Here is a 17,174-nt window from a genome sequence, read left to right as displayed (position 1 = left end):
ATAAAATTATTTATACATAATAATTTCTACACAGTAGAAAGTAAAAATTACTTTCTCAGCATTACTGACTACATAGAAAACCCTAAGAAGTCTCCAACAAACTACTAGAATTAAGAAATCAATTTAGCATTTATAAGAAGATATAGGGTTACTATGCAAATATCAATTGTATCAGTAACAACTGAGAAATATACTTTTAAAAATATTTGCAGTAGCATCAAAAAACATACTTAGGAAGAAGTTCAACACAATTATGCAAGACTGCTACACTGAAAAATCTCAGTACTGAGACTGAAAAATCTCAGTATTTTAAATGAAGAGACTAATGTGTGCTCAATCACTCAGTAATGCCCGACTCTTTCTGACTCTCCGGATTGTAGCCTGCCAGGCTTTTCTTTGTCCATGGAATTTCCCAGGCAAGAATAATTGGAATGGGTCGCCATTTCCTTTTCTAGGGGATCTTCCAGACACAGGGATCAAATCCACATCTCCTACATTGCACGTGGATTCTTTACCTGCTAGGCATCATGGAAGCCCCAATAGCTTATTATTTTACTTCCTCTATTGCTACAACACAACACATGCATCTCTCAAGGGAAAAAAAAAAGTATCTCTTCACGCATTCTAAAAATGGCTCAAAATCATGCAAAACAGTTCACTTCACTTCTGCACCAGAATGTACTGTATATATATTTCTCCCTTCCTTGGAACAGAAAACATGTCTTCCTCTCCCATATTACTGAATGTGGCATAGTTAACACCTCATTCTACATGTTATATAGAATTTATGTCACTTTTCTTAAGACATTTGTCCTTTTTTCTTAAAGCATTCTAAATTCCTTTGAATGAAAACTAAGTACTTTCTAGCCTAGTAACAGATAATTTGGGGATTCCTTTTTAATGCTTTCTGTATTTGAATCCCATGTTTTCCCTTTTCCTGGATTCCTTATTTGCTTTGCTAGAATATATTTTCAAACTACCAGCATACCTCAGAGACTGCAAGATTGGTTCCAGACTACTACAATAAAATGAATACCACAACAAAGCAAGTCACACAAACTGGTTTTCCAGTGCATATAAAATGTTATGTTTATACTATATTATAGTCTATAATAACACAATAGCATTATGTTTTTAAAATATATATACCTTAATTAAAAACTAAGTTTGTTAGAAAAATGGCACCCAGATAGACTTTCTTGACTCAGGATTGCCACAAACCTTAAATTTGTAAAAACTGCAATGTCTGAGAAACACAATAAAAATGAAGTGCAATAAAATGAGCTGTACCTGAATGGGTATAAAGAAAGTCAACTTTGAGTCACTGGAAATCTAAAAATTGTTTTCACATTTGGATGACGGTTTGACCATATATAGAATTCTAACTTCAAAATTATTTTCCTTAGAAATATATTTTCCAATATTACCCCACTGTCTTTTATCCTCCATCAATCCCATCCCATCCAGTTTCATTCATGATGAATCTGATTCCAGTCACTTTTTTTTCTAAGCCCTAACAGGCAGCCTGGTATTCTTCAATATTACATCTGTTGTTCTGACATTTCACGAAAATGTGTTTGCATGGAGAGTATTCAACCAGCTTGAAACTGGGTAGATTCTTTATATCCAAGAATTTGTTTCAATATTTACTTAGTTCTATAGAGTTCTCTTCTGGGAACTCTTTCTTATCTTAGGAAGACAGAAGGTAGCGATGGTAGGATTCAGTTCTTATACTCCTAGAATTCTGTTTTTATGAATTAGAGTTAGTTTTCTGTTCACATTCTCTTTTTTTTCTTCAATTATTTTTGTCTCATTCAAGAAACACTATTCTGTTTATCCTGCCTGCTTTTATGCTTGGGTTCTTATGATTTTCTTTATATCTGACCATTAATATTTAACTATAAAGTACTGGGTTGGTTATTCTAGCTAGTAAGAATGATGATTTCTATAATGTTATAAATAAATGTAAGGTTGTTTCTTTACTGAGATTCTGACTGGAAAAGCTGTGCAATATGATTTCAGTTTGAGGTAGGGAGACTTGGGGTTCCCCCAAAATGCCAGAATGAGGAGAATTTATTCTAGTGAAGCAAAATCATCTAGTAGTTCTAATTAACCCAATTTCTTTATGTGCTGGTATTGAACTTAGGCCCTAGTTAGGTTTCTACATAATAAATTAAATCCAACATTGGATGCAGCCTTCTACTGAGTTACGATTCCTTCTGCTCTATTTTATCCATGTATCTTCTAAATATTTGCTGGAGTCCATCACTAGTGATCATCCTCTTTTGAGACTGCTAATATTTTGATACTTCTAATATTAATATGAAATATTCCACTGGAACATATGCTTCACTAGGAACAAGGGAGAAGAGAAAGGATGAGGAGAAAATTTGAAAATCGAACAATAGGAACTTACAGGGGAGTTAGGATAACAAGAAAAAAACACATACTAAGGAATTTTGTCACAAGAATTAGAAATTTGATTCAAAGAAAAAAAAACAACAGAATGACTAAGAACAGATAAATCAGAACTACTTGAGTAAGATTAGCTAAATAGAAAAAGTTTATAAATTTTACTTTACCCAAACCTACAATTAGGGAGAAGGAAAGGAAGGAGAGAAGGAAAGGAGGAGGGGGCTAGTTGAAGGGTAAGACGCACCTGCCGCGTGGTGTGACGCAGTAGTAGCACCACTAGTAACGCTGGACTGATCCTTTGCTACTTCATGTGAAGCACTATCACCTTCATACCATATGTTGCCATATAATGTTTTAAAAATGGTCGTTATATCTTCTTGACTAAGAATGAACTGTTAAAAAAATAAGATTTGACCATTTCAACATTACTACCTCATGTAATGAAAAAGTTTTATACAAAGAAAACTGTTTCATTTCAAACCCCTGCAAAACCAACTTTTAACACATTAGATAATTCTATTAACTGAATGTTTCATTTTCTAAATGACCATGTATTCTTTAGTACCCTGTGAAATACAGAACTAAATTAAATGCCAGTATCAATACCAGAAGCTATGAATGATAAACTTTGTTATGAATGCAGCAATTAGGCTACTAGTTTTAAGCCTTTAAAATGAACTTTTATCTTTAAGTATCCATGTAGCTACTCTCTATTTTTTTTGCTTAGTAAGCCCTTCAATTGACAAATATGGAATAATAAAAAATAATAAATTCAGAACACTTCCTAACACCATACACAAAAACAAATTCAAAATGGATTAAAGACTTAAACATAAGCCCAGAAACTATAAAGCTCCTAGAGGAAAACACAGGCAGTACACACTTCAGCATACATAACAGCAAGATTCTCTTTGTCCCACCTCCTACAGTAATGGAAATAAAACAAAAATAAACAAATGGGACTTAAATAAGCTTAAAGGCTTTTGTACAGTAAAGGAAACAATAATCAAGATTAAAAGATAACCCTCAAAATGGGAGAAAATAATTGAAAAACAAAACTGACAAAGGATTAATCTCCAGAATATACAAGCAGCTCACACAGGTCAACATGAGGAAAACAAAAAACCCAATAAAAAAATGTGTAGACGAACTAAACGGACATTTCTCCGTAGAAGACATTCAAATGGCTAATAATCATATGGAAAGATGCTCAACACCACTCATTATTAGAGATATGCAAGTCAAAACTACAATGAGGTATCACCTCACACCGGTCAGAATGGCCCTCATCAAAAAAATCTACAAACAATAAATGTTTGACAGGGTGTGGAGAAAAGGGAACGCTCTTGACTGCTGGTGGGAATGTAAATTGATACAGCCACTATGGAGAACACTATGGAGACTCCTTAAAAAACTAGGAATACAATTATCTCATAACCCAACAATCCTACTATTGGGCATACACCCTGAGAAAACCATAACTGAAAGAGACACATATATCCCATGTTTTCTGCAGCACTATTTACCATAGCTAGGACATGGAAGCAACCTAGATGTCCATCAACAAGATAAATGGATATAGAAGTTGTGGTACATATACACAAAGGAATATTATTCAGCCACATTTGAGTTAGTCCTAATTAGGTGGATGAACCTAGAGCCTGTTATTCAGAGTGAAGTAAGTCAGAAAGAGAAAAACAAATATCACATATTAATGCATATATATGGAATCTATAAAGATGGTGCTGATGATCCTATGTGGAGGGCAGCAATTGAGATGCAGAGATACAGAACAGACTTGTGGCCACAGTAGGGGAAGAAGAGGGTGTGATGAACTGAGAGAGTAGCATCGAAACATAAGAATTACCAGATGTAAAACAGCCGGTGGAAATCTGCTGTATGATGCAGGGAGCTCAGATTAGATGCTCTGTGACAACTAGAGGGAAGTCCAAGAGGAGGGGACAGATGTATACCTATGGCTGATTCATGTTGATGTATGGCAGAGACTAATACAATACTGTAAAGCAATTATCCTGCAATTAAAATTTTTAAAAATACATTTATAAAATTGAAAATATTTTACAATATGTTTTACATGAATTATTTTACCTGAACCTCACAAAAGTTCTAGGTACAAAGAGTATAATCTTGATATTATAAGAAGATGAGACTTAAATGATTAAGTATCATGCTTAAGTACACTTAAAGCAACACACTAACTCAAAACTCTATGCTTTGCGAATTCAACATTAAACCACTAGCATAAGACCTGTCTTGAAAGCTGTGACAGTTAATTTTATGTCAACTTGACTGGGTCATAGTACATAGAGATTAAGTCAAATATTATTCTAGATGTTATATACACATATGGTATTGTAGACCATCTACAAATGCTCAGCTCCCTTCTCGGGGGGCAGATTCACTAGAATGAAATTGAGTCGTCTCCTATCAAGACACCCCAAGTAGCAGCTGTTGCAGGATATCACATATTTAACTTCTCCTGGATCTCAACTTCAGAGTCAGGGACAGGTTAAAATTGAGTCTTCAGGAAATCAGTCTAATGCATCCAGATCAAGAGTATACAGACATACACACATACCACAGCCTTGACTAGATGGACCTTTGTTGACAAAGTAATATCTCTACTTTTTAATATGCTACCTAGGTTGGTCATAACTTTCCTTCCAAGGAGTAAGCGTCTTTTAATTTCATGGCTGCAGTCACCATCTGCAGTGATTTTCAAGCCCCCAAAAATAAAGTCTGACACTGAGATTTGTAAAGTAATATCAACTGATTTATGTCTAAGTTACTGACTCATTTGCCACTTCATCTTCAACATCTCCATTCTTCTAGGACCTCTGCTACGTTACCTCATATATTCCCACAGCTTCAAATACTATCTGTAATTTGATGATTTCCAAGTCATTTCTAGCCTTAGACTGCTTCACTAAGATCTTTATTAAAATATCTGACTGATTACTTATAATACCATGTCTAATATTGTTTCCTTCATGACATTTACCATAATTTTTAACTATTTTAACTATGTGCCTATCTATCTCACCTCTGGATCACCACCATCCCCTGCATTATACTGGTCAGCTCCATGGAGCCACCAATAATGTCACAATTCCTTTGTAATTAGATTTCCAATATCCAGCACAGGGTCTAACACATAGCAGGCACTCAAATATTTGTTGAATAAGTGATCAACATTCAGAGAGAACAAGATGGTGGAGGAGCAGGTGCACGTAGAGTGCATCTCTCTCCACGGATACATCAGGAATACACCTTCAGACACAGAAGTGCATACAGAGCACCAGCTGAGAGCGGACAGGAGTACCTGACCTGTGGAAAACAATATACAGAACCATGCAAAATTCAGTAGGAGGAAAGAACTAGGGGGAAACACAGAAGTTTACTAGGACTGGACCTGCCCTCGGCAGATGGGGAAATTGAAGCAGGGGACCGATCCCCACATCAGGGTAATTGTCTGAGTCAGAGGAGAAACGTTTAAGGCTGAGAGTGAAACAGCTGATCTGTGGCTGAATGAGAAAAAGACAGTCCTTGCTGCAGCTCTATGTAGGGCAGGACAGCTGCTGACTGTGGAGAGACCCCCCTCCCTTCCCTGAGGGAAGGTGACGGAGGAGACTGTGGTGGGAAATGCCTATGGAAGAAAGCCAGGCAACCATGGAAGCAAGGTAATACTGCGGAGTCACATGCAGGGGGTGGAACCATCACCATAGCCTCTCTCTCCCCACAAGGCCAGCATCAGCAGCTGATCAATAGAGAGGCGGCCCATCAAGTGCCTGAACCACAGAACTGAAGAGTAGGACCCCACCCAGGGTATCCTTTAAGTGACTGATGCCACAAACTACAGAATAGGACCCCATCCAGGGAGGCCCCATTCTATGTGTTTGATGCCCCAAACGACAGAGAAGGACTTCAGGCAAGGGAGTCCTCTAAGCACCTGAATGGGCAGAGCTACAGAGAAAGACTGGCCAAAGACACCTTCTGATAGCCAGCTACCAGAGGCTCAAAAAAAAGACTCTGATAGGACCACAGCCCCAACAGCTGAAGCAGTCTGTGTCCCTGCACACTTGATGTCACCAGGGTCCCCGTGACCCGAGCAACTGCGCCACCTACACACTCAACTCTCATTGGCTCAGAGCTGCCACAGGCAAAAAAAAAAAATCTTGTGCCTATGCACACGGGGTCGCTTTGTGTACTGCTTGTGTCCAATACGGGTTGGCAAATACTGGTTGCCATACCCTTCTAGAGCACTGTATTTCCTGCTGCACTTGCCACCAATCCCAAGTACCTGGTGCTGGCAGAACCCCTGCAAACTAAGCAGCTGCACCACCTCTGCACCTGGCCCTCATAGGGGTAGATCCAAATCCTTTAAGGCAGCCTCAGGAGTAAACCCCAGTGGATGACCCACAGGCAGAGGTGGAAATAAAACCACAATTGAAACCCAGGGGCAGTGCAGCTAAGGAAGAACACCCAAAACTTTCCCGTCAGCTATACAAGCTGCAGATTAAATCCACACAATCAACTAGGCAGACTCTATGTATATGGAATATATAAAAGAACATTGAGAGCTCACACACACACACCCACACACAAATGCAATAGTTCTGATAGCTGTGGACACTGGAGGCAAGAACACACAGGAGTAGAACCAGATTAGAATCTGAGCAGCCCCCACAGCAGGTCCAGAGACCAGCACAGTGGTGGAGGGCATCCTAGGGAAGTGAGGTAGACTGTGACTCCCAGTGAGGGAAAGGATCCTGACAGCAGGGACTCAAGAAAAACATTTATTATTCTTATGTTTTGACTTATTCTGTAGTTTCCTTTGGATTTTTTTCTTTCTTCCTTCCACCCCTCTGTTGTAGTTGTCAATTTTATTGGCACTATGAAATCTAATTAAACTCTTGAGATTTTTTCCTTTCAATCACACTTTTATTGTTGTTATAAACCTCTGCCTCTCCCTTGGGCTTCTGCAGTCCCGTGGAGCTTTTTTTTTTTGCTTTTGCTTTCCTCCTTTTTTTGTTGTTTTCTCTTTTACTAAATTTTTAATTTTTTAAACCTAGCATTATTTTTTCTACATTTATTCCATTGCTTTTCCTACTGTTCTTTTCCCTTTGCAGTTAATCTTTAATGTATATAAATCTTTGTTGTCTACTTCTATTTAGCTTTGCATATCTATTCTTTCTTTCCATTCCTTTCAACACATTTGTTAATTTTGTTTTTATTGCTTTATTCCCCAACTTGCGCCTTGCTTTAGTTTTGTTTTCAGTTTGTGCTTTAGTTAGTTTTGTCCTTAACTGATAGATATAATTTTTGGTTTCCTTGTTCAACAGGTCAATTTATTGTACATTATTTTTGTTGGACTGTTTTGATTTTGCTTATGGGTATATATGTGTATGTCTATATTCCATTATTTTAATTATTATTTGCCTGATTTTGTAACTGCCATTTGTCTGGGATTCATCTTTGGTTTCTCTTTTTAGGATATCTGGTTTAATCTCACCCAATGCCATAACAAACCACTTGTGGAATCTTCTTTCCTGACCAGAGATCAAGCCCTGAGTTTTTGGAGTGGGAGCACTGGTGTGAACCCTAGACTACCAGAGAACTAACCCTAAAGAATATCAAATACTGAGAACTCTCACAAAGGAAACCAGTTAAATACAAGACCTGGCATCACTCAACCACCAGCAGCACCCTGTGCAGAATGCCTCATTCAAACAACAAACATCACAAAAATACAAACCCAATCATCAACAGACAGGATGACCACTTCACTCACTGTGCCCATCAGAGGAAAAACAAAAAACATAGCATAAATTTCACCCTATATGAAGCTTATACAAACCACTGCACCAACCTTAGAGGGCAGAAACCAAAAGGGAGAAAGAATTCGACCTTGAAGCCTGAGAAAAAGAGACCACAAACACCAGAAGTTTCAAAAAAATAATGAAAAGGCAGAGAAATACTACAAAAATAAAGGAACAAACTAGAAACACAGAAGTCCAAATAAATGAAGAGGAAATAGGCAAACTACCTGAAAAACATAATCAAAATGTTGAAAACAGAATGGAGAACATGCAAGAACCAATTAACAAAGACCTAGAAGAATTAAAGAATAAACAGAGAGAGACAACACAATTACTGAAATTAAAAATACTGTACAAGCAATCAATAGCAGACTATTTGGAGAACGAATAAGTAAATTGGAAGATAAAATGGTGGAAACAACTTCTGAAGAGCAGAATAAAGGAAAAAGAATGAGAAGAACTGAGGATAGCCTCAAAGACCTCTGGGACTGTATCAAACGTACCAACATTCAAATCACAGGGGTCCCAGAGGAGGAAGAGAAAAAGAAAGGGTATGAGAAATTTTCTGAAAGGATTACAGCTGAAAATTTCCCCAACATGGAAAATGAAATAGTCAATCAGGTCCAAGAGGCACAGAGAGTCCCATAAAGGATAAACCAAAGGAGAAATACACCAAGAAACATACTAATCAAACTAACAAAGATTAAACACAAAGAAAAATATTAAAAGCAGCAAGAGAAAAGCAACAAGTAACATACAAGGGAAACCCCATATGTTTAACAGCTGATTTTGCAGCAGAAACTCTGCAGGCCAGAAGGGGATGGCAGGACATATTTAAAGTAAAGGAAGGGAAAAATTCTACAAGCAAAATTATTCTACCTGGCAAGGATCTCATTCAAAATTCATGGAGAAATAAAAAGCTTTTCAGACAAGCAAAAGTTAAGAGAATTCAGTACCACCAAACCAGCTTTACAATAAATGTGAAAGGGACTTATATAGTCAAGAAATACAAGAAAATAAAAAGATCTACAAAATCAACCCCAAACACTTAAGAAAATGGCAACAGGAATATATATATCAAGAAGGAGAGTTATGACCAACCTAGATAGTATATTTAAAAGCAGAGACATAACTTTGCCAACAAAGGTCCGTCTAGTCAAGGCTATGGTTTTTCCAGTGGTCATGTATGGATGTGAGAGTTGGACAGTGAAGAAAACTAAGCGCTGAAGAATTGATGCTTTTGAACTGTGGTGTTGGACAAGACTCTTGAGAGTCCCTTGGACTGCAAGGAGATCCAACCAGTCTATCCTAAAGGAGATCAGTCCTGGGTGTTCATTGGAAGGACTGATGTTGAAGCTGAAACTCCAATACTTTGGCCATCTCATGCGAAGAGCTGACTCATTGGAAAAGACCCTAATGCTGGGAAGGATTAAGGGCAGGAACAGAAGGGGATGACAGAGGATGAGATGGCTGGATGGCATCACCGACTTGATGGACATGAGTTTGGGTAGACTACAGGAGTTAATGATGGACAGGGAGGCCTGGCATGCTGTGATTCATGGGGTTGCAAAGAGTCGGAGACAACTGAGTGACTGAACTGAACTGAACTTTAAGTGCAAATGGATTAAGTGCTCCAACCGAAAGACATAGACTGGCTGAATGGAAACAAAAACAAGACCCACATATGCTGTCTACAAGAAACCCACTTCAGACCGAAAGACACATATAGACGGAAAGTGAGAGGATGGAAAAATATATTCCATGCAAATGGGAAGCAAAAGAAAGCTGGAGTAGCAATCCTCATATCAGACAAAATAGACCTTAAAATAAAGAAGATTACAAGAGATAAGGAAGGACACTACATAATGATCAAGGGATCAATCCAAGAGGAAGACATAACTGTAAATATCTATGCACCCAACATAGGAGCACCTCAATACATAAGACAAACACTGCTGCTGCTGCTAAGTCGCCTCAGTCATGTCCGACTCTGTGCGACCCCATAGACGGCAGCCCACCAGGCTCCCCCGTCCCTGGGATTCTCCAAGCAAGAATACTGGAGTGCCTTGCCATTTCCTTCTCCAATGCAGGAAAGTGAAAAGTGAAAGTGAAGTCGCTCAGTCGTGTCCGACTCCTAGCGACCCCATGGACTGCAGCCTACCAGGCTCCTCCGTCCAAGGGATTTGCCAGGCAAGAGTACTGGAGTGGGTTGCCATTGTCTGAAACACTAAAAGACATAAAAGGAGAAATTGACAGTAACACAATAATAGTAGGAGATTTGAACATCCCACTCCCACCAATGGACAGATCATCAAAACAGAAAATTAACAAGGAAACACAAGTCTTAAATGATACATTAGATGAGATGGATCTCATTGATATCTTCAGGACATTCCATCCAAATGCAGAAGAATACATCTTCTTCTCAAGTGCACATGGAACATTCTCCAAGATAGACCACATCTTGGGTCACAAATCAAACCTCAGTTAATTTAAGAAAACTGAAACCGTATCAAGCATCTTCTCTAACAACAATGACCAGATACCAATTACAAGAAAAAAACTGTAAGAAAAAGAAACACATGGAGATTAAACAACACGTTTCTAAATAACCAATAGGTTACTGAAGAAATCAAAAAGGAAATAAAAAAATTTCTAGAAACAAATACAAAGAAAACACGACAACTCAAAAGGTATGGTATGCAGCAAAAGCTGTTCTAATAGGGAAGTTTATAGCAATACAATCCCACCTCAAGAAACAAGAAAAACATCGAACAGACAACCTAACTTTACACCTAAAACAACTGGAAGTCCTAGCTACAGCGATCAGAGAAGGAAAAGAAATAAAAGGAATCCAGATCAGAAAGGAACAACTAAAGCTCTCAGTGTTTTCAGATGACAGAGAAAACCCAAAAGATAGTATCCGAAAATTACTAGAGCTAATCAGTGAATTTAGCAAAGTCAAAGGCTACAAAATCAATACACAGAAATTACTTTATTTCTATATACTAATGATGAAAAATCAGAAAGAGAAATTAAGGAATCAATCCCAATCACCATTGCAACAAAATCAAATTAAATATCTAGAAATAAACTTAGCTAAGGAGACAAAAGAAGTGTACACAAAAATTACAGGACACTAATGAAACAAATCAAAGACAACATAAACAGATGGAGAGATATTCGATGTTCCTGGGTAGGAAGAATCAACATTGAGAAAATGACTATACTACCAAATGCAATCTACAGATTCAATGCGATCCTTATCAAATTACCAATGACTTTTCCACAGAACTAGAACAAAAAATTTCACAGTTCATTTGGAAACACAAAAGACCCCAAATAGCCAAACCAGTCTTGAGAAAGAAGAATGGAGCTGGAGGAATCAACCTTCCTGACTTCAGGTTATACTACAAAGCTGCATTCATCAAGACAGTAGAGCACTGGCACAAAGACAGAAACGTAGACCAATGGAACAAGATAGAAAGCCCAGAAATAGACCCATGCACCTATGGGGACCTTATTTTTGACAAACGAGGAAAGAATATAAAAGGGGGCAAAGACAGACTCTTCAATCAATGGTGCTGGGAAAACTGGACAGCTACATGTAAAAAAATGAAATTAGAACACTTTCTAACACCATACACAAAGATAAACTCAAAATGGATTAAAAACCTAAATGTAAGACCAGAAATTATAAAACTTTTAGAGCAAAACATAGAACACTCAATGACATAAATCAAAGAAAGTAATGGAAATAAAAACAAGAGTAAACAAGTGGGACCTGATTAAACTTAAAAGCTTTTGCATAGCAAAGGAAACTATAAGCAAAGTAAAAGGCAACCCTCAGAATGGGAGAAAATAAAAGCAAATGAAACAACTGACAAAGGATTAACTTCCAAAATATACAAGCAGCTCATACAACTCAATACCAGAAATACAAACAACCCAATGTAAAAGAGGCAGAAAGACCTAAACAAACTTTTCTCCAAGGAAGACATACAGACAGCTAACAAACACATGAAAAGGTGCTAAACACAGCACATTATTAGAGAAATGCAAATCAAAACTACATGAGGTATTACCTCACACGGGTCAGAACAGCCATCATCAAAAATCTACAAACAATAAATGCTGGAGAGGGTTTGGAGAAAAGGGAACAGTCTTGCACTGTAAATGAAAACAGTCACTATGGAAGACAGTATGGAGATTCCTTAAAAAAACTAGGAATAAAATCACCATCTGACCCAGGAATCCCATTCCTAGGCACATACCCAGAGGAAAGCAAAATTAAAAAAGACACATGTATTCCACTGCTCACTACAGCCCTATTTACAACAGCTAGAACATGGAAGCAACCTAGATGTCCATCGACAGATGAACAGATAAAGAAGTTGTGGTACATATACACAATAGAAAATTACTCAGCCATAAAAATGATACTGAAGAATTTATTTTCCAAAGCAAACCATTCAATATCATGGTAATCCAGGTCTATGCCCCGACCAGGAATGCTGAAGAAGCTGAACAGTTCTATGAAGACCTACAGGACCTTTTAGACTAACATCTAAAAAAGATATCCTTTTCATTATAGAGGACTGGAATGGAAAAGCAGGAAGTCAAGAAACACTTGGAGTTAACAGGCAAATTTGGCCTTGGAGTACAGAATGAAGCAGGGCAAAGGCTAACAGAGTTTTGCCAAGAGAATGCACTGGTCATAGCAAACTCCCTTTTCCAACAACACAAGAGAAGACTCTACACACAGACATCACCAGATGGCCAACACTGAAATCAGACTGATTATATTCTTTGCAGTCAAGATGGAGAAGCTCTATACAGTCAGCAAAAACAAGACTGGGAGCTGACTATGGCTAAGATCATGAACTCCTTATTGCCAAATTCAGACTTAAATTGAAGAAAGTGGGGAAAACCATGAGACCATTCAGCTTTGACTTAAATCAAATCCCTTATCATTATACAGTGGAAGTGAGAAATAGATATAAGGGACTAGATCTGATAGACAGAGTGCCTGATGAACTAAAGACATAGGTTCATGACATTGTACAGGAGACAGGGAGCAAAACCATCCCCAAGAAAAAGAAATGCAAAAAGTCAAAATGGCTGTCTGAAGAGGCCTTACAAACAGCTGTGAAGAGAAGAGAAGCAAAAAGCAAAGGAGAAAAGGAAAGATTTGAATGCAGAGTTCCAAAGAATAGCAAGGAGAGATAAGAAAGCCTTCCTCAGTGATCAATGAAAAGAAATAGAGGAAAACAGTAGAATGGGAAAGACTAGAGGTCTCTTCAAGAAAATTGGAGATACCAAGGGAACATTTCATGCAAAGAAGGGCTCAAAAAAGTACAGAAATGGTATGGACCTGACAGAAGCAAAAGATATTAAAAAGAGGTAGCAAGAATACACACAAGAACTGTACAAAAAAGATCTTCACGACCCAGATAATAACAATTGTGTGATCACTCACCTAGAGCCAGACATCCAGGAATGTGAAGTCAAGTGGGCCTTAGGAAGCATCACTACGAACAAAGCTAGTGGAGGTGATGGAATTCCAGTTGAGCTATTTCAAATCCTAAAAGATGATGCTGTAAAAGTGCTGCACTCGATATGCCAGCAAATTTGGAAAACTCAGCTGTGACCACAGGACTGGAAAAGGTCAGTTTTCATTCCAATCCCAAAGAAAGGCAATGCCAAAGAATGCTCAAACTACTACACAATTGCACTCATCTCACATGCTAGTAAAATAATGCTCAAAATTCTCCAAGCCAGGCTTCAGCAATACGTGAACTGTGAACTTCCAGATGTTCAAGCTGGTTTTAGAAAAGGCAGAGAAACCAGAGATCAAATTGCCAACATCCGCTGGATCATCAAAAAAGCAAGAGAATTCCAGAAAAACATCTACTGCTTTATTGACTATGCCAGAGCCTTTGACTGTGTGGATCACAATCAACTGTGGAAAATTCTGAAAGAGATGGGAATCCCAGACCAACTGACCTGCCTCTTGAGAAACCTGTATGCAGGTCAGGAAGCAACAGTTAGAACTGGACATGGAACAACAGACTGATTCCAAATAGGAAAAGGAGTACATCAAGGCTGTATATTGTCACCCTGCTTATTTAACTTATATGCAGAGTGTATCGTGAGACATGTTCAGCTGGAGGAAGCACAAGCTGGAATCAAGATTCCTGAGAGAAGTATCAATAAGCACAGATATACAGATGACACCCCCCTTATGGCAGAAAGCAAAGAGGAACTAAAGAGCCTCTTGATGAAGGTGAAAGAGGAGAGTGAAAAAGTTGGCTTAAAGCTCAACATTCATAAAACTAAGATCATGGCATCCAGTCCCATCACTTCATGGGAAATAGATGGGGAAACAGTGGAAACAGTGGCTGACTTTGTTTTTCTGGGCTCCAAAATCACTGCAGATGATGAGTACAGCCATGAAATTAAAAGGAAAGTTATGACCAACCTAGACAGCATATTAACAAGCAGAGACATTACTTTGTCAACAAAGGTCCGTCTAGTCAAGGCTATGGTTTTTCCAGTGGTCATGTATGGATGTGAGAGTTGGACTGTAAAGAAAGCTGAGCATAATAGAATTAATGCTTTTGAACTGTGGTGTTGGAGAAGACTCTTGAGAGTCCCTTGGACTGCAAGGAGATCCAACCAGTCCATCCTAAAGGAGATCAGTCCTAGGTGTTCATTGGAAGGACTGGTGTTTAAGCTGAAAGTCCAATACTTTGGCCATCTGATGCGAAGAGATGACTGATTTGTTAAGACCCTGATGCTGGGAAAGAGTGAAGGCAGGAGGAAAAGGGGACGACAGAGGATGAGATGGTTGGATGGCATCACCAACTCAATGGACATGAGTTTGTGTATGCTCTGGGAGTTGGTGATGGAAAGGGAGGCGTGGTGTGCTGCAGTTTTGGGGTCACAAAGAGTTGGACATGACTGAGTAACTGAACTGAATGGAGAAACAGACATAGAAAACAGACTCATGAACATAGGGAGAGGGGAGAAAGTGAGATGTATGGGAAGAGTAACATGGATCTTACATTACTATATGTAAAATAGAGAGCCAATGGGAATCTGTTGTATATAGCTCAGGAAACTCAAACAGGGGCTCTGTACCAACCTAGAGGGATGGGATGCAAAGGGAATTGGGAGGGAAGTTCAAAAGGGAGGGGATATATGTATACCTATGGCTAATTCATGTTGAGATTTGACAGAAAACAACAAAATTCTGTAACATAATTATCCATCAATTATAAAATAAACTTTTTTTAAAAAATGAAAAAAAATCTTTTTACAAAAACAGAAAAGAAAAAAAAAGATCAACATTCAATGCATTCTAGTTTATATACATGAGCTACTATCTCTTTTCTGACCAAGGTATTTTTACATAACTTGTACATACAAAATGACTTATGTCCCCAAACAATAATTTTTAACCAACAAAAGATACATCAATAAGGACTTAAAAGTTACCTCCATGGGCTTTAGCTGAGCATTTAGATTGAAACAAGGAACTTCTTGGAACCACTCCCACGATAAATTTCGCTCAACCATCACCTCAAGATTTAATGGCAATAGTAGATCCAGTACTTCCTGGTATGCATCATTAATATATTGAGTCCTATGAGTAGAAATAAAATTCTTTTTAATAAATTTCATACAGTATCAGAAAAAATTAATCATTTTATATATAAATAATAGAAATTAATAATTTTGTGTGTGTGCAGAGGAAAATAGAATCAAATAGTCTTTCCATGTAAAATGAGAGACGTTCCACCTCCCTAGAAACCTAGGTGACTTTTCTCTGAGCTGAAGTTCTCTGTGTTAGAGAAAAATAAAACTTTTAAATGGGATTTTTATAATATATTAAAAAGTGCCAAAAATATACATGTTGGACAATAAACTCTTAAAATGAGAATGTTCTCTACATAAAACATAAAATGCATTATACAAGACCTTAATATGAAAACATTTAAATTCCCAGATTTACACATCAGAAGATTACTACATATCCCTTTACTTTATAAGAAACTAGTTTGCAAATATGAAATTTCTATTTTTGCAGATCAAATACAGTTTAATATGTATAATTTTATATTAAGGTGTACCATATTTGCCTTTCCAAGTCTGTGTAAGGGTAGGACTGATCCTCAGGAATTATGAAAAGACTAGTTGGTTACCAAACGCGTTTCAACTGACATGAGACCAAAGCAGCCTCCCAACATACCTTCAAATGACAACCTCAAAGTGGTCCTCCTCCTAAATAATACATCTACACTTTAATTGGTATCAATCATGTGGCGCTGGAATGGCGGCTGCGTGGCGCTGGAGTGGTGGTGAGGAGATACCCCACATCCAAGGTCAAAGAAACCCCAGTAAGACGGTAGGCACTGGAGTGGCAGCTGTGTGGCACTGGAGTGGCCGTGAGAAGATACCCCATGCCCAAGGGCAAAGGAGAAGCCCCAGAAAAACAGTAGGAGAGGCGAATTCGTGTTTAGAATCAAACCCCATTCCCACCAGAGATGCTCAGAGGGCTCAAACAAACCTTGTGCACACCAGGACCCAGGGTCCCCACAGAAACTGAGTCAGGACTGTGTTTGAGCGTCTCCTGTGGAGGTACGGGTCAACAGTGGACTGCCATAGGGACTGGAGCTCTGGGTTCAGCAGACTTGGGTACTAAGCCCTCTTAGAGGAGGTCACCATTGACCCCACCATAAAGCTGCCAGAACTTGCACAGGACTGGGAAATAGACTCTTGGAGGGCACAAACAGAACCTTGTGTGCACCAGGACTCAGAAGAAATGAGCAGTGACCCCAAAGACTCTGACCCAGACTTGCCCAGAGTGTCCAGGAGTCTCCAGCAGAGGCGTGGGTCGGTGGTGGCCTCCTTCAG

General features: G+C 38.4%; 1 protein-coding gene across 5 annotated transcripts in view; it reads right to left on the bottom strand.

The window, feature by feature from the left end:
- The window catches only part of VPS13A (vacuolar protein sorting 13 homolog A), a 266,066-nt gene that overhangs the window by 106,351 nt on the left and 142,541 nt on the right, over positions 1 to 17,174 (bottom strand). For all 5 annotated transcript variants that reach the window (XR_008713637.1, XM_055578364.1, XM_055578365.1 and 2 more), the window contains exons 34-35: positions 15,756 to 15,903; positions 2,660 to 2,807 (exon numbers count right to left, since the gene is read on the bottom strand). Coding sequence is in view for 4 of the 5 variants with exons in the window: in XM_055578364.1 (XP_055434339.1) it covers positions 2,660 to 2,807; positions 15,756 to 15,903 (296 nt within the window). In the remaining variant the exon portion in view is untranslated. The remainder of the gene's footprint in view (positions 1 to 2,659; positions 2,808 to 15,755; positions 15,904 to 17,174) is intronic.

This window comes from Bubalus kerabau, chromosome 4, assembly GCF_029407905.1.
Source record: "Bubalus kerabau isolate K-KA32 ecotype Philippines breed swamp buffalo chromosome 4, PCC_UOA_SB_1v2, whole genome shotgun sequence".
In the NCBI taxonomy this organism is placed as follows: domain Eukaryota; kingdom Metazoa; phylum Chordata; class Mammalia; order Artiodactyla; family Bovidae; genus Bubalus; species Bubalus kerabau.
The sequence above is the reverse complement of the archived record's forward strand: the minus strand, read 5'-3'. Positions and strand labels throughout refer to the sequence as shown.